At 32.0% G+C, this 19004-nt stretch overlaps 2 protein-coding genes across 5 annotated transcripts in view; both read right to left on the reverse strand.

The window, feature by feature from the left end:
- The window catches only part of LOC135928975 (coiled-coil and C2 domain-containing protein 1-like), a 57211-nt gene extending 45154 nt beyond the window's left edge, over nt 1-12057 (reverse strand). For all 4 annotated transcript variants that reach the window (XM_065465443.1, XM_065465444.1, XM_065465442.1 and 1 more), the window contains exons 1-5: nt 11985-12057; nt 11803-11941; nt 11647-11765; nt 10802-11540; nt 10443-10555 (exon numbers count right to left, since the gene is read on the reverse strand). In XM_065465443.1, the coding sequence (XP_065321515.1) occupies nt 10443-10555; nt 10802-11540; nt 11647-11765; nt 11803-11941; nt 11985-12005 (1131 nt within the window). In that variant the 5' untranslated portion in view covers nt 12006-12057. The remainder of the gene's footprint in view (nt 1-10442; nt 10556-10801; nt 11541-11646; nt 11766-11802; nt 11942-11984) is intronic.
- A 225-nt stretch (nt 12058-12282) lies between these two features.
- On the reverse strand, nt 12283-12912 carry LOC135928674 (microtubule-actin cross-linking factor 1, isoforms 6/7-like). The gene has a single exon (XM_065465130.1). It carries the CDS (start codon nt 12910-12912, stop codon nt 12283-12285), a length of 630 nt encoding a protein of 209 aa, XP_065321202.1.
- Nucleotides 12913-19004: the final 6092 nt, after the last annotated feature.

A 19004-nucleotide genomic window follows, 5' to 3' on the forward strand; every position in this document is an offset into this window, starting at 1 on the left:
TTAATATCTTAAAGAAATCCGGTACCGTACGGATATGCGGAGATTTTCGTTTAACAATCAACAAATATCTAGCGATCGATAACGATTTACTACCAACTTTCGTCGACCTAACAAATAAGATCGCGGGTGGTAAAATATTTTCAACAATAGATTTAAGAGATGCATTTTTACAATTCGTAGTTAGTCCAGAATGTAGGGACCTTTTAGTAATTTCGACACATGTCGGTTATTACCGATACCAAAGAATTCCATTTGGTTTGGCTAGCGCTCCGATAATATTCCAACGCTTTATGAAAAACCTATTAAAGGGAATTCCTATGGTTAGTGTATTTTTAGACGACATAATTATTGCAGGTGAGAATAATTCCGATCACATAGTTAATTTGGAAGAAGTATTAAGAAGATTTGAGAAGGCTGGACTGACCACGACGACCGATAAAATTAAAATCGGAGAAAAGTCAGTCACTTATTTAGGTCATGTTATTGACAGTTTCGGAATTCACCCTACAGAAGATAAGATTAGCGCTATAAAAAATTTTAAAACACCTTCCAATGTTAAAGAACTACGTTCATTTCTTGGAATAGTGAATTATCATGAGGCATTTATTAAAAATTTGCTATCTATTTGTGCGCCTTTACACCGACTAACGAGTAAAAATGTTGGTTGGTTTTGGTCAGCTAAAGAAAATGAAATATTTACTAAAGTTAAAAATATATTGTCAAAAGAAGATACAATAATTCCTTATTCAGCCGATATCCCTGTCGTGATTTCTTGTGACGCTTCCGAAGATAGTCTAGGAGCTGTTATTGCACACCGATTTCTTACTGGCCAGGAGAAACCGATTGCTTACGCATCGAGGACACTTTTGGCGGCTGAAAAGAATTATGCCACAATTGATCGGGAGGCTTCGGCGATCATGTTCGCTATCGAGAAGTTTCATCAATATATTTTTGGAAGACATTTTATCTTGGTTACTGATCATAAACCATTACAATATATTTTAGGTGATAAAAGAGATCTTAACAAAATAACAAATAACCGTTTAATACGGTGGGCGACGAAACTATTAAATTATGATTATGAGATAATATATAGACCAGATAATCAAAATAAATGTGCCGATGCTCTGTCCCGTTTGGGGGTAGAGAAAGCAAAAACCAATGAAGTTACAAAAAAATTCGAAGAAGAAATCAGAGGATTAAAAATTAATTTAATAGAGGATTTATCTTTCACACGCAGTAAAGTCGTAAGTGAAACGAGCAATGATATAAACCTAAAAGAGATTATTAAATTAATAAAAAATCATTGGTATATTGATAATATAAATAATTATTCGGAGATTGTAAAAAAATATATTTCGATTAAAGATAATATTTCGTTCGAAGAAGGATTATTATTTTATAATGATAGAATTATTATTCCAGATAATTTAAAAAAGGAGGTTTTATATGTGATTCATCGAGGACATCCTGGGATAGTGGGGATGAAATCATTGTGTAGATATTACGTGTTTTGGACAAATCTCGATACGGATGAAGACTTTGTTAAATGTTGTAAGAGTTGTCAAGAAGGAAGGCCGGGAGCTAAAGAATTGCCATTATACAATTGGAACATTCCTACCCGACCTTGGGAACGATTACACATTGATTTAACAGACCCCGTATCTGGAAAATATTGGTTAATTTGCGTAGACGCTTTTACCAAATGGGTTGAAGTTGCAATTTTAACACATATTAATTCGGCGAGTGTAATAAATAATCTGCGTAATTATTTCGCTAGATTTGGGTTACCTCACTACATTGTCTCAGATAACGGTACTCAGTTTACTGGATCTGAATTCAAAACGTTTCTTTTTAAAAACTATATAAAACATTTTAGATCGGCCCCTTATAGCCCCAAATCGAATGGTTTGGCTGAACGATATATACGGACGATAAAGACGCGTTTCTATGCTGGAAGGAGATGTGGGACTCCGGACCAGTTAAATTTAGCAAATGTTTTAATTACTCACCGTAATACTCCCAATGGAACTACTGGTAAATCCCCTGTCGAGATGATGTTTGGAAGGTCGCTAAGGACGACATTAGATCAGTGGAAATTATCAACAAGAGAAAGGACGGAAAACGCTCTATGGAAACAAAAGTACTACAAAGATAGAAGTGTTGAACCTCGGGAGTTTGAAGGGCAGCAAAACGTTTGGATAGCAAACGAAAGGACAGCAGGGTGGCATGAAGGAAAAGTGTTACATCGAAAAAGCGCAATATTGTATGATGTGGAATCAGAGGGGATCGTTAAAAACAAGCATGCAGATCAATTGAGGGATGCATATCACGTATATATATATAATGAATTCAATCCTTCAGGTTATGTAATTTACAAACGAAAAGTTAATATTATATTCAATTTAAATTCAATTTACAATTACATTTATATTACAGTTCTCCCCACTATAAATTGAATTCATCGTGATAACGTAGTGGGAGTTTCAAAACTCTTTTTTCAAGAGTTGTATTCTCATGTTCTGCCTTTTCCACTTCTTCGGTCAACGTAACGGGTATTTCCTTCTCTTGTGTATGTGCATCCCTCAATTGATCTGCATGCTTGTTTTTAACGATCCCCTCTGATTCCACATCGTACAATATTGCGCTTTTTCGTTGTAACACTTTTCCTTCATGCCACCCTGCTGTCCTTTCGTTTGCTATCCAAACTTTTTGCTGCTCTTCAAACTCCCGAGGTTCAACACTTCTATCTTTGTAGTACTTTTGTTTCCATAGAGCGTTTTCCGTCCTTTCTCTCGTTGATAATTTCCACTGATCTAATGTCGTCCTAAGCGACCTTCCAAACATCACCTCGGCAGGGGATTTACCAGTAGTTGCATTGGGAGTATTACGGTGAGTAATTAAAACATTCGCTAAATTTAACTGGTCCAGAGTCCCACATCTCTTTCCAGCATAGAAACGCGTCTTTATCGTCCGTATATATCGTTCAGCCAAACCATTCGATTTGGGGCTATAAGGGGCCGATCTAAAATGTTTTATATTGTTTTTAAACAGAAACGTTTTGAATTCAGATCCAGTAAACTGAGTACCGTTATCTGAGACAATGTAGCGAGGTAACCCAAATCTAGCGAAATAATTACACTCGCCGAATTAATACGTGTTAAAATTGCAACTTCAACCCATTTGGTAAAAGCGTCTACGCAAATTAACCAATACTTTCCAGATACGGGGCCTGTCAAATCAATGTGTAATCGTTCCCAAGGTCGGGTAGGAATGTTCCAATTGTATAATGGCACTTCTTTAGCTCCCGGCCTTCCTTCTTGACAACTCTTACAACATTTAACAAAGTCTTCAACATCAGTATCGAGATTTGTCCAAAAAACGTAATATCTACACAATGATTTCATCCCCACTATCCCAGGATGTCCTCGATGAATCACATATAAAACCTCCTTTTTTAAAATATCTGGAATAATAATTCTATCATTATAAAATAATAATCCTTCTTCGAACGAAATATTATCTTTAATCAAAATATATTTTTTTACAATCTCCGAATAATTATTTATATTATCAATATACCAATGATTTTTTATTAATTTAATAATCTCTTTTAGGTTTATATCATTGCTCGTTTCACTTACGACTTTACTGCGAGTGAAAGATAGAGCTTCTATTAAATTAATTTTTAATCCTCTGATTTCTTTTTCGAATTTTTTTGTAACATCATTGGTTTTTGCTTTCTCTACCCCCAAACGGGACAGAGCATCGGCACATTTGTTATGATTACCTGGTCTATATATTATCTCATAATCATAATTTAATAGTTTCGTGGCCCACCGTATTAAACGGTTATTTGTTATTTTGTTAAGATCTCTTTTATCACCTAAAATATATTGTAATGGTTTATGATCAGTAACCAAGATAAAATGTCTTCCAAAAATATATTGATGAAACTTCTCAATAGCGAACATGATCGCCGAAACCTCCAGATCAATTGTGGCATAATTCTTTTCAGCCGCCAAAAGTGTCCTCGATGCGTAAGCAATCGGTTTTTCCTGGCCAGTAAGAAATTGGTGTGCAATAACAGCTCCTAGACCATCTTCGGAAGCGTCACAAGAAATCACGACAGGGATATCGGCTGAATAAGGAATTATTGTATCTTCTTTTGACAATATATTTTTAACTTTAGTAAATATTTCATTTTCTTTAGCTGACCAAGACCAACCAACATTTTTACTCGTTAGTTGGTGTAAAGGCGCACAAATAGAATGCAAATTTTTAATAAATGCCTCATGATAATTCACTATTCCAATAAATGAACGTAGTTCTTTAACATTGGAAGGTGTTTTAAAATTTTTTATAGCGCTAATCTTATCTTCTGTAGGGTGAATTCCGAAACTGTCAATAACATGACCTAAATAAGTGACTGACTTTTCTCCCATTTTAATTTTATCGGTCGTTGTGGTCAGTCCAGCCTTCTCAAATCTTCTTAATACTTCTTCCAAATTAACTATGTGATCGGAATTATTCTCACCTGCAATAATTATGTCGTCTAAAAATACACTAACCATAGGAATTCCCTTTAATAGGTTTTTCATAAAGCGTTGGAATATTATCGGAGCGCTAGTCAAACCAAATGGAATTCTTTGATATCGGTAATAACCGACATGTGTCGAAATTACTAAAAGGTCCCTACATTCTGGACTAACTCCGAATTGTAAAAATGCATCTCTTAAATCTATTGTTGAAAATATTTTACCACCCGCGATTTTACTTGTTAGGTCGACGAAAGTTGGTAGTAAATCGTTATCGATGGCTAGATATTTGTTGATTGTTAAACGAAAATCTCCGCATATCCGTAAGGCACCTCATTTCTTTAAGATATTAACCGTTGGCGTAGCCCAAGTGATTGGAGTTATTGTTGGATCCACCTTCTCGATAACGCCTTTGTCTAAAAGTCTGTCCAACTCAGCTTCAATGGTTCGATGCAACGGAAAAGGAACTCTTCTTGCTGGTAATGCAATCGGTAACGTGTTCGGTTCTATTCTGATGACTGCCTTTTGCAGTTTGATTTTACCTAATTTTTTTTTAAAAACTTGAGGGAATTTTGAAGCAATAGTATTTAAAGAGGGAACATTCATATTTATTTTATTAATACGAACTTCTTCCGGTAGTTTTATATCAAATTCTCTAATGAAAGGCATCCCAAAAATAAGGGAATTCTCCCCTTTAACTACCCAAATAAGTAAAAATTTTGAAATATTTTTTACTTTGACTTCTACAGTACATTTACCTAGTACTTCGATTTGGATATGATTATATCCCACTAATTTATAAGCCGGTGATAGTTGTGGTCTGCCAATATGATTCCAGGTGACCTCATCAATCACACTACACGCGGCGCCGGTATCAAACTCCATAGCTAGCTGCTAAATGTGATGGTAAATCTATGAAAATTAACAATTTTTTTTACACCTGAAAAACCCACTTATAAATGTAATATGAAATATTTAAAACAAAAATTTATAGATCATTCCTTAACACTTTGCGCAAAAGATATTAGACCTTTCGAAATGATAGCTGGGAATGGGTTTCTTGAATTCAGCCAGGCTCTAGTCGATGTTGGGGCAACATATGGTAAAATAGATATCAACTCATTAATTTCACATCCCACCACTCTATCACGCCACCTTAAAGAAAAATGTAATAAAATAAGAAGCATTTTGGTTGATACTATTGCCCCAGTAATCAAGAATCGATTTATGGCTGCTTCCACTGATATATGGTGCGATGACCATAAAAAGAACTCGTTTATAACAGTTAACATGCACTATATATCAGATGACTGGAAGTTAGTGAAGAGAAACCTATTTACCGCTAAATTTAAAGAAGTGTCTAAGACTAGCCAAGTAGTTAAGGATGAACTATTAAAAAATTTTCATAATTTTAGTTTTAACAATAACGATTTTATTAATATAATTTTTGTTACAGACCAAGGTAAAAATATTATAAAAGCATTGGAGTTAAATGAACGATTAAATTGTTCTTGTCATTTATTAAATACAATTTTAAGAAATTCATTTAACTCCAAATATTTGGAAAGTAATGCCCCATTAATAAAATCAACAATAGATAATACTAAAATATTAGTGGGGCATTTAAAACAAAGTAATAAATGCCAGCATTTAAAAGCCCTTTATCAAGATATAGAAGTCCGCTGGAACTCTAAGTACAATATGCTCAATTCTGTTTATTCTCAAAATGAAGAAATTAAAAAAGTTCTTCTAGAACATGGGGGATCGGAAAAGTATTATATTATAGACTTTCCGATCCTTCAGGATCTAGTCAACATTCTTGAGAATTTTAACAGAGCTATTGTTGAGTTACAGTCGGACTCTTGTACTCTTTTTAAAGTGGTAATATGGTATTATGAACTTCTTGAAGTTTGTAATACCTTTCAAAGCGAAAAAAGAGAAATAAAATTGATATTACTTAATATAAAGCATTTTTTAATTGAAAAATTTGTTTTACACAAGTATCATTTTATTTCTCTTTTTCTCTGTCCCAAATTCAAACAATTACGTATGTTGTCAGGGACAGATCGCAAGATGGCGGAAAACTATATAAAAGATTATATTAAATCACAAGAGGCTCAGGAAGTAAATGAAATACCATCGACCAGTCAAATTACGACTGTTGTTAAACAAACTGAGTCGTTTTATGACAAATGGGGCGATGGTAATTCTGGTAATATCTCAATACCCGATGATGAATATTATAATTATATAAACAAAAAAACAGATGAAATATTTAAGGTGGATAATTTGTTAGAGTGGTGGGCTTCTCATCAAAGCGAATTCCCAAACCCATTTATCTTCGCATTGATGGTTGCTTTATTTGAAAATGACAGGCGAGGTGTCCGTGGAAGAATCATTTGTATGGCATGGGTTCTACAATCTTTCGCTATGTGGTTTGCCTTACGGCAACGAAAGCATATCACTTTCTTTTGAATAGAATTAGGTTTGATACTAGGTCTATAATTAATATTGGAATATAATTATTACTAAAGTGTTTATTATTTTTGAATCTATTGACGTTTGTATAATTATTATTTCTAAAATAATTATTTTTCGAACCCTGTTGGCTTATTTTTAATTATTTTATTAACTTCAGTCTGGGTTTCATTTTCCAACAAAGAGAGCGCGAGATCGTAAACGCACGGTCTCTTCAAAGGTAATATTGCCTTCGATATACTTTGACTGAAGTTTTTTGTCCAACTCAGGTAAGCCTACTCCTAGGATAAATATATCTCTTAAAAGTTCATCAAAAGGCGGTTTAAAATTACAAAGAGAACAGACAGTTTTAACCCTAATTGAAAAGTCAATAATCGTCTCACTGCATCTTTTTAACGTAAAAAAAATTTTCCTATTTACGAAAATGCTCGAACTATCCTTGAACACCAAATTTAAGCTTTTTATTAAAGTATCATAATTTATCATCTCTAAATTTATTGGAAAGTGAAAGTTCTTAATTTTGATAAGATTGTCTGTTCCGATATAGGCTAAAAGCAGGTCTTTTTTTGTATTTAAATCTATAATATTTCTTACTTTATAAATTAACTCCAAGTTAAATATGTAGTCCTGAATATTTACTTTTTCTTTGACGAATTCTGGAATATGGAATTTAATAGGAACTACTTCCATTGAGTCTTTAATTTTAATAGGAACTACTTCCATTGAGTCTTTTACTTTAAATTTAATAAATCAAATAAATCTTCTCTAAAAATCGTCGCCCGTTACCTTGACCGAAGAAGTGGAAAAGGCAGAACATGAGAATACAACTCTTGAAAAAAGAGTTTCGAAACCCCCACTACGTTATCACAATGAATTCAATTTATAGTGGGGAGAACTGTAATATAAATGTAATTGTAAATTTAATTTAAATTGAATATAATATTAACTTTTCGTTTGTAAATTACATAACCTGAAGGATTGAATTCATTATATATATCAGAGACCTGCAAGCCCGGCCCTAAGCCCGGCCCGGCCGTATTTTAAATTTTTTAAATATACCCGGGCCGGGCCGGACCTAAAAAATTTTATCCGGGCCGGGTCTAAAAATTTTTTTAAATATATCCGGGCCGGGCCGGGCCGTGCCTAAGATTTTTAAACCCGGGCCGGGCCGGGCCTTAATATTTTTTATAAAAAATTTTACATTATGAGTTATTGGTTATAAGATTATATTATATTATAGTTATGATTAATATAATATTGGGTGATGGTTAACACTACCTAACACCCACAGATCGATCTAATTATTAATTTCCTGAAAGATACCGGAAAACTCCATTTTAAATTACTTAATATATTTTAATATCTAAAATTTCAGTGCTCCCAAATTGTGTTAGAAAACTTAGAAGTTAGACTTAGAACAGTATGTATAATTATTATAAATATATTTTAAATTACTTAATATATGTTATTATCTAGAATTGCAATGCTCCACTAATCATTATCAAATTTTGTTAGAAAAGTTAGACTTAGAACAGTTGTGTTAGAAGAATAGTTTAGAAGTGGATATATCCCATAAACAGATTTAAGTAATAAAAAATTCTTTTGAATTATTCTCTTTAAATAAAAATGTACATTGATATTTTTTAGCTTCATATATTAGTTTATAAAATCTATTTCAAATTAGATTGAATCTTTTTGTAAATAATATAAAATTTTAATAACATACTTTTTCTTATAACTATAATATTCAGTTTAAATTTATTATAATAAATAAATATAATAATTTCAATCTACATTATTTAATAAATATTGATATTAGATATTTATAATCAATGTAAGATATAAATAATTAATTAATATTTATTATCATTAGAATTAGTGATACTCAATCAATCAATTTTAAGCATTCAAGAAGCTAAAGTAAAAATTAATATTAAATATAAATCTTATAATTCATATCTAAATTTTTAGAATATTTCCAAAACAATCAATAAAAGGAATATCATGGCACAAAACACTAAAGATATAATTGACAAAATTAAAAATAATATTTATTCTTTTAAAAATACTAATAATACTTTAAAATCTGAAATTTGGTCTAAATTTAAAATAATAATAGATAATAATAATAAAAAAAATATTGGCTATGTGCAATGCATAAATTGTTCAAATTTATTATCTTATAATTATAACCATGGTACATCACATTTAAAAAGTAGCAAAATTGGCAAAACGGGTATTGGCTATTCCTGCTTCAAGTGCAAGCTCTGAGCGGAATTTTTCCACTACTGGAAGAATTCTTGAAGAAAGAAGAAGTAATCTTCAACCTGAAAAGGTAGATATGCTTCTCTTTCTTCATGATAATTTGTGAATTTTTAATATCTTTCTTGAGTATAGGGTTTCGTCAATCATGCTGGTTTTTTACTTTGCAAACTGTCAAATATTTATTGCATTTATTATATTTTACCTTGAGTCATGAAAGTTTTTTATTATTTTTTTTACAATATATTATATAATACAATTATCTTCTTTTGTTAAAAATTTATATTATTAAATAAATTATATTAATTTGTGCAATTTGATTATATTTTCAAAATACTATTTATTATACATGCATTTTTTTAAATAGCGATTTATTTTTACTTTATAAATTAAATAGTAAATTAAATACAATATATTATATTGTCAAAATATTTTCCATTTTTATAAATTATATATTAGTTTTATTATTTTTAAATGCAATATAAAATATAGTATATGCTCAAAATATTATTACCATTTTTATGAATATTAGTTTTATTTTAAATGCAATATAAAATATAGTATATGCTCAAAATATCCATTTTTATAAATAACAGTTTTATAATTTTTATAAATTTAATATAATATTCTCAAAATATTAGCTTTTTACATGTATTTTTTAAATAAAAATTAAAAATCACAAATAGAATCTTTTATATTCAAAAATATTATTTGCACAAATTTTTTATAGTATCAATTTGTAATTAAATATCTGAATAAAATATGAAATATACTTATATCCGGGCCTTAAATTTTAAAATCCGGGCCGGGCCGTAAAAAATTTTTTAAAAAAATATCAGGGCAGGGCCGGGCCTTAAATTTTTTAATCTGGGCCGGGCCGGGCCGTAAAAAATTTTTTTAAAAAATATCCGGGCCGGACCGGGCTTAAAAATTTTAAAACCGGGCCAGGCCGGGCCGTGCAAATGGTACCTCTGCAGGTCTCTGATATATATATACGTGATATTTTGTATTAAATATACTTTGACTTACTTTACCTATTTTACTTATTTAATAAAACACTTCACTCATGCAGATCACTAATTGGTGACAACAGTTTAGGCACTAACTTAAAAAAGTTGTATAAGTGAATCTCTAGTTTTTTTCTATATTTAGATAGAAATTTACTTTATAAATTTCCAAAAATATTTTTGCTGTTATTAAATCTTGATTTCCTTTGGCAATTATGGCTTGTTCCTTGAATTCTGATTGACGATATGTTAATAAACTTATGAATTTTTCTAAAAACAAATAGTTTAAAAAGAATTAGATTAAAAAAATTGTAATATTAAATATTGTTTATATATAGGATAAGCTCAAAAAATTATTATAAACTTTGGTAGGTGACTAAATAAGGTATATAATTGCCATAATAATCATTATAAATTACAATACTATTCCATTTAATGACTACAACTTAACTCTCTTTAAGTGTTAATCTCATAAGCATATTATTTGTATATATAACCAACCATTTAACAATTTACCTATTTCAAGACTTTTTTCATTAGCTTTATTTGAAGGTAGGTTTGAAAGAGAAGAGCTTTCATTTTGTTTACAAGTATTACCATCCATGGGTTTTAAACATCTATTTCCAATATTTTCATTATCATTTGAATCTTTCAAAAGATTGTTATTTTCTAACTGAAAAAGAGGTAAATTATGGATTAAATCATTTTTTTCATAATTTTGTTTTGTTTGATTCTGATGTGTATTGATAAAATTTGGAATATTGGCATTTTGAATGGTCTCTTCTTTGATTACAGAATATTGATCTTTAAAATTAAAATCATTTTCAGATTCAATAATTTTGGCACTTTTACACTTAGAAATTAATGGTGGTATGGTACTAATGGTAAAACTCAAACTAATTGTAGGGGATGCTTGAACTCTTAAAATATCATTTTTCATCTTGTCTAATGTGCATAACCCCCTTTTAATTCTACGAGATTTTGACAAATCCTTGTTGTAATTTGCTGTTTGCAAAACTTCATAATAATTTTTAATTCTATCTTCAACTATTTGCATAATTTCAGTTATATTTATGTTATTATCTGCTTTGGAATTTAAATCTTTGTCACTATCAAACAACTCATCATGTATTTTCATTAATTCAGATTGATGAAGGCGTTTTAATGGAGATGAACAAGGCTCATTGATTTGTACACCATCAGCTACTATATGATCTTTGGTAATTTTTGAACCCATAATTTCATCTAATTCATTCTAAACAAGTATAATTTTTTTTAAAAAATTGATTTCCTAATTATATATCCACATTTATTTAAATTATAAATCAACAATAAATTTATAATTATTCACAAAAAAATACCAGTAATTCTAAATCTTTTTCAATGTCACTATTATCTGATAATTTTGACTCTTCAACTTGATACTGTTCATAATTAAAATTCATAATTTCATTGATAATGTGTTTTGAATCAACAATACCTATATATAAGAACTAAATATGTATAATATTTAATACTTATATTTTGTTTCCTGTTCATATTGATAGTTGGATTAATCAGAGCTTCCAATTCAGCCTCCAAATCTTTGTCAGATATATCTTCATCATTAGTATCAAAAATGGTTGGAATATGTTTACGATCTGATTTTCGAATATCCTTAGCGTTTAAAATAAAAATAATAAAATCGTTTTTGTATTACCTTAGATTGTGTCTTCCACATACTTGATCTTAATATAGCATTACAGACAATGACAGCTGATCAATTAATTTTCTATACCATCAAAATGGAAGGATTGGCAAGTTCAGAGCAAATTTCTTGATCTCATGTCAGCAATTGATATGCAAAATTATAGAATTTATTAATAGGATTAAAAAATTATATTATAAAAATGATACTCAATATAAATAAGTCCATTTGAAATTAGCTGATTGCTTTTATTTGTTTATTATTAATATTATAAAATACTAAATATGTGATTTCAAAGGAAGATATAGTCTCAAATGAATATATTGTTAAGGCAGGCATGCAAAGGCAGGCATGCAAAGGCAGGCATGCAAAGGCAGGCATGTGAGGCAGGCATACAAGGCAGGCGTGTAAGGCAGGCGTGCGAGGCAGGCGTGCGAGGCAGGCGTGCGAGGCAGGCGTGCGAGGCAGGCGTGCGAGGCAGGCGTGCGAGGCAGGCGTGCGAGGCAGGCGTGCGAGGCAGGCGTGCGAGGCAGGCGTGCGAGGCAGGCGTGCGAGGCAGGCGTGCGAGGCAGGCGTGCGAGGCAGGCGTGCGAGGCAGGCGTGCGAGGCAGGCGTGCGAGGCAGGCGTGCGAGGCTGGCGTGCGAGGCTGGTGTGCGAGGCTGGCGTGCGAGGCAGGCGTGCGAGGCAGGCGTGCGAGGCAGGCGTGCGAGGCAGGCGTGCGAGGCAGGCGTGCGAGGCAGGCGTGCGAGGCAGGCGTGCGAGGCAGGCGTGCGAGGCAGGCGTGCGAGGCAGGCGTGCGAGGCAGGCGTGCGAGGCAGGCGTGCGAGGCAGGCGTGCGAGGCAGGCGTGCGAGGCAGGCGTGCAAGGCAGGCGTGCGAGGCAGGCGTGCGAGGCTGGCGTGCGAGGCTGGTGTGCGAGGCTGGCGTGCGAGGCAGGCATGCAACGATTAATTAATTTATTAGCCGTTCTATGAGGGCCCAAATACCAAACATCCAGGGTTCCGCTAATTATTAATCTGATATTGGACTTAAATGGTTATACATCTGTACCTTGGCAGGCGCGTAAGCAGCGGGAGAGGACAAGGGACAATCCCCCCCCAATGCCAATAAATGCAGATGCCGGATTTATTTTTCTAAAATATTATTGTTTATATTAATTTATATTTATTAATATTTATTCCTATCTCATATTAAATATTTAATTACATTTATTTATCACATTCATCTACTAAGTTATTTTATCGACTAATTTCGATTTCAAGTTTTCCGGCATGATATTTACTTATTATTTTCAAATTTTTAGTGGCGTAATATTTATCTACCATTTTCAAATTTCATGTCAAATAATAATTATTTCTGAAACTCCTTGTCCAATAGGGAGAGAAATTGCAAGCTTGTCAAAAGAGATAGTCTTGGCCATCAAGCAGTAACATTTATGGAGTTAGAAGAGTCGATTATATGCTATTACTAAAATATCACAATGACCTGAAAGAAATATTTCCTCAGAAGCAAGAAAATTATTGGATTCAATGCTTATTCCAAATTTTTTTCCTCATTAGAATGTAATATTTAATTGTACAACTATATGTAATACTTTTCAAAAACATGACATTAACTAGATTAATAAGATGAGAATAGCGGAAAGCATAGAAATTAGGCTAATATTGATTAAGAATTTCATATTTTATATGTTATTATTGAGTCAAAAGCAGAGCTATACGTGTTTATCTCCCTCGACTTATAGCTAGGCAAGCTCATCGTTAAAACAATATAGGTTCTGTAGAAGAGTATTATAAAACAAATGTCCCCTCTCTAAGATATATTTATAACCCAAATAAATGAATAGTTTTTAATTCATCATGCAGCACTTACCAACCTGCAGATATTACTTCCACAAAAGTCTTACCAACCTTTTTCAGGTGATAGAAAGTAAATATTTGTTAGATTTTTATCATGAAAATGTTAAAATATCTTATGATGCCTTATTAGCTGAATAACTATGTTTATAAAATTAACTATGGTTGATATAGTCCCAAAAATTCTACGGAAGCTTTGCATTTCAAACACATTTTAAATTATATTCCCAATATTAAAAGGGTTTATATATATTAGCAACTCTTCCCATTAGTAAACTAATGAGAGAACATTTTCTTTTTTAAGAAGAATAACAAAGTCCTGCAGAAGTACCATTTGCAGGGCACGCACGTATTTTTTTTTTAATTTTTCACACCCCGGTTCGGTTTTTTTTTAAATTTTCAGACCCGCCCTGGATTTTTTAAAATAAAATTTTCAAGCCCGGTCCGGATTTTTTTTTTTGATTTTTATAGCTAAATAACGATTTAAAATATAGGCTGTTTAAAAATATACAACCTGGCCCGGATAAAAAAATTTTCAGGACCTGCCCGGGTGTTTTTTTTTAAAAAATTTCGGGCCCGGCCCGGGTATATTTAAAAAATTAAAATACGGTTCGGCTCAAAAACATACCAAGAAGTACAACTTCTGAAATTAGATTAAAGGTTTGGATCTTTTGAATATTCATAGGCATATGACGACAAGAACGGATGAGATAATTGAAAAATTAGCTCCCAACGAAGATTGGATTTTACATGGATTTTACATGTAATATAACATACAAAATACAATTATTCCATATAAACTTTTTGTGTATTAATTTATATTTCCAACATTTATTGATTTTACATGTAATATAACATACAAAATACAATTATTCCTTATAAAATTTTGTGTATTAATTTATATTTCCAACATTTAAATTTTTTATATATATAAATTTTAAAGACTCAAAAAATTCAAATTTCTATTTTGGGTGATGTGATTCATATAGTGGTTATATTCACTTTATATTTTATAATTCACATATATTTTATAGTTTTTCTATACCGCCAGTTATATCCGTTTAATATTTTTAAATTCACATTTATTTTATAGTTTTTTCTATGACGATTAATACATAGAATTTTTTTATAATTCACATTAATTTAAAATTGTATATTAGAAATAGTTATAAGTTCTAATAAATTTATGTTTGATATTTTTAAGAAACAATAATATTTCTTAAAAAAATTTATTATCCCCCCCCAGACCAAATTCCTGCGTACGCGCCTGTACCTTGGTCTTTAGATAAATTCTTAATTTGCTACCATTCGATTTCCAAAAAATGTAAATTCTATTTAGGAGAAGTTTCAAACATCTAAATATTTCTCCTGTCATTTATGCAATTATCCCTTCCTTATGTAACCTGTAGTATAGGATTCTAATCTACAATTTCTTTATCACTAGTAGCTTTTATTTTATCGCGCCTCTTTTCCGATTGGTTAATTACAGTGACGTCACTAGGGGAGGGCGCGCAGTGACTCGAGCCCCCTGAAAAATTTGAATAGCCCCCTGAAGCAATAAATTTTTTTTAATAGCTCCTTAATATTTGCTTTGAACTAAAAATAAATTTTTTTGATTGCCCCCTGAGCGATTTCTTTTATATTTCTATTAAGTAATATATAGATTTAATTTTATTAATTAAAAATAATAAGACTATCTAAATTTTTATTAAATGAATACTATTTTAATTATTAGATTATATTAATACATATAAATTATATTTTCATTATGTCAGCTTTTCAATTAACTTTATTAAAAATAGAATATTATTATCACTAACTAAATATATATTTAACCTTAACAGTTGAAGCTTAACTGACATTTATTATTTAAATTATTATAAAATCCTAATTAAATAAATATAATCATTAATAATTGAAAACAATGACATATGTCATTGATTGAAAATTTTAATATTGTAAGTTACTGAGTTCAAAATCTCATTATTTTTAAATACTATGCCTCTTCTAATTGGCCTCTTCCTAAAAATATTTTTAAGTGTAAATAAGTATATGAGATTTCTTTATACAAAGTAAGTAGGCATATAGAATATGTCATGATATTATTTATTTTTGGTGTTTATTTTTTTTGTCATGAAATTATTTTTTATTTTTGTTAGCGCGGATTGATAATATAACATACGCGGAATCATTTTGTTTTAAGAAAAAGAAGACTCATGGTGAATCGAGGATATTTTTTTTTAGTTAAAAAAAATATAATTTTTAATTTTTTAATTTTTGGAATAATTTTTAATTTTTTCTGAAATTGTAATTTTAATTTTTTTTGATTTTTAATAATTTTGTTAAAAATATAATTTTTGTTTAAGAAAAAAATAAATAGACTAATTAAAGTTTCGGTGTCAATTTGTTTTAAGAAAAATAAAAGTAAAATAAATATATTCTGGAAAGGGACAGTTCAATTCGTTAGGAAAGGTCATTAAAAAAATAAAAGGTAAGTTTTATTTTTTATATTTATGTATAATTTTTTTTTAGGTATAAAAAATAAAAAGGAAAAACTTAACATTTGTTAAGGGCACAGTAGATTAACTGTGGTATTGAATTTATATTTTAAAGGCACAGGGGTTCTGTGGAATATTTTTTTTTGAGGAAAATTCGGTAGAGTACCGTGGTTGTTGTTAAAGTCACAGGGGTTCTGTGGAATATTTTTTTTTGAGGAAAATTCGGTAGAATACCGTGGTTGTTGTTAAAGTCACAGGGGTTCTGTGGAATATTTTTTTTTTGAGGAAAATTCGGTAGAATACCGTGGTTGTTGTTAAAGTCACAGGGGTTCTGTGGAATATTTTTTTTTGAGAAAAATTTGGTAGAGTACCGGAATTATTAACAGGGATAGGAAAAATTGTAATTTGGGTTACAGAGGAGTATAAAAGGTTTAGATGTACTGTTGTGTTATTTCGGTATTAATTTTATTAATTGTATCATATTGTTTAACTCTTCAGATAGTTAAGATTTTTTTAGTTAAGTTAATTATTAACTTTTTGTAGGTAATATTTTGAGATATATTTTATCTTGTTAAAATAGTTAATATAAATTAATTAATTTAGAAATATTTTTAAGTTAATTTAGATAGATTTTGTTTCATTAATTTGATTAAAAATTTTTTCCTTAAGTGAAATGAAGGGTTTTAAATTAACTAAATAATATATTAGGAGCGATAGAGGTATTGCTGATTTGGTTAGGTAGTTTATATTTCGGCAGGAGAAAACGCCGGAATAGAAGTATTAGGATACGGGGGCAGACGTTATTGATTGAAGGACATAACGGGGAAGAAGATAGATATGGTAGGGTTACGTGGTTGCCCGTGCAGGAAATGTTGCAGGGATGGGCAAGTAATGAAGATTTAAAATGGAGCGGTAAGGAAAAAAGGAATTGAAGATGGAAGAATAGGAATATATAGAGGTCGAGGAGAATTGATGAGGTCGTTTAGGACGGAAGGTCCGAGAAATAGAAATATGGTATGTTATAAATGTGGGTTAAAAGAGCATATAGCCATAAACTGTAGGGACATTAAATGTTTTGAGTGTGGCCAAGGTGGTCACATTTCGACGTATTGTCCGGGTAAAAGAGAGAGATTAAGATGCGCTGGATGTGGAAGATTTGGACATGCGGAGAATGATTGCAGAGTGGGAAGAATGGACCAGAGGAGGATTTCCTTAAAGAGGAGAGAGTTCGAATGCTATTAATGTGAGGAGTATGGCCGAGATTTCAACAAAAGGTGAAATGGGGGTAGATTGCAAAATTATATGTTTCAAGCGCCGTGAAGAAGAGCATTTGGCAAGAGATTGCGACAGGGGATGACTATATGATGGTGAGGAAAATAGAATTCAGGCCAAGGAGGGGAGAGCGGAGGCGAGAAAGAGTTATGAAAATGTTGAGGGAAGAGGGTAGAGAGGAAAAAGTATACCTTCCGAGTCCGAAAGTGTGGTTTAATATAAACGGGAAAATGATATCCATGTTGTTTGATACGGGAGCAGCTATTTCGGTAATGGGATATGAAGATTTTAGAAGACTATGACCGAATAGTACAATAATTCGGGAGAGGATTCAAGTGAGGCAGTTTGATGGATCCGAAATGGAGATGATGGGAAAAGTGAAAATAGGCGATGTCGGAAGTGACGGATGCCAAGTATTAGATTTGTGGATAATTAATAGAAGTGTAGAGCCAGTGATGGGATGGGACTGGATTAAGAGTGTTGGGCCGGAAGTATAACTTTTGGGAAGTATTTGCGCAGTGGGGAGTATTTCTGGCCGTCAAAGAAGGCATCAGGGAGGATATTATAAAGATGGTCGAGGAGGATGAAGAAATTTACCGGAGAGATGGTAATGGATGGAAGACCGAGACAATATAGAAGTGGATGAGGGATATCCATGTTTTGGGGAGAAAGTGAAGTGATGACAATGGGGGATCGTGTAGAGGCGATGAGAGAAGGTCAAATGTTGATGAATAGGGAAATGGGAGGATGTTCAACAGTAACAAAGGAAATAGTTGGACCGCGGATGCGAGGTATAGAAAATGGAGAATTACAAGGGAAGGAGTGGCAACAAGGAAGAGAAGTAAATAGACCAGAGGAGTTTGTGGGGGAATTGGAATTTGTGAAAAAGAAAGTAGGGCGGTTAGTCCAGGAATATGATGAAATTTTTAGTGAGTTGGGTTGTTTGAGGGACTATGAAGTGGATATAGGGATGAAGGAGAGATGCGTACCAAAATATTGTGCTGTGCGTAGAGTACCTTTTGAATGGAGGCAGGAAGTAGAAAAAGAGTTGATCGGTAGGTAAAGGAGGGCATAGTGAGTCCGGTGGAATACAGCGAATGGGCGACGCCTTTGGTACCCGTAAAGAAGGCCAATGGGATGTTGAGGTTGTGTGCGGATTCCCGGGTAACGTTGAATCCATGTGTGGTGGAGGTGAAGTATCCGTTACCCAGGATAGAGGAGATATTGGATAGTTTAAAGGGGAGCAGATGTTTTTCGAAAGTGAATTTTTCGAACGCGTATTTGCAATTACGGGTGAAAAAGGAGAGGCAGAGATTATTGACTATAACAACGCCGAGGGGTCTATTTGCTTTTAGAAGGTTGCCGTTTGGATTGAGTGTATCGGCGCCTATATTTCAACGGAGTGT

The sequence above is a fragment of the Gordionus sp. m RMFG-2023 genome, chromosome 4 (genome assembly GCF_954871325.1).
Source record: "Gordionus sp. m RMFG-2023 chromosome 4, tfGorSpeb1-WG-v2, whole genome shotgun sequence".
Classification (NCBI taxonomy): Eukaryota; Metazoa; Nematomorpha; class Gordioida; order Chordodea; family Parachordodidae; genus Gordionus; species Gordionus sp. m RMFG-2023.

Bases quoted from the DNA above. Each gene is read 5' to 3' on its own strand.
- LOC135928674 (XM_065465130.1), bottom strand. From the start codon at position 12,912: ATGCCTGCCTCGCACGCCAGCCTCGCACACCAGCCTCGCACGCCAGCC.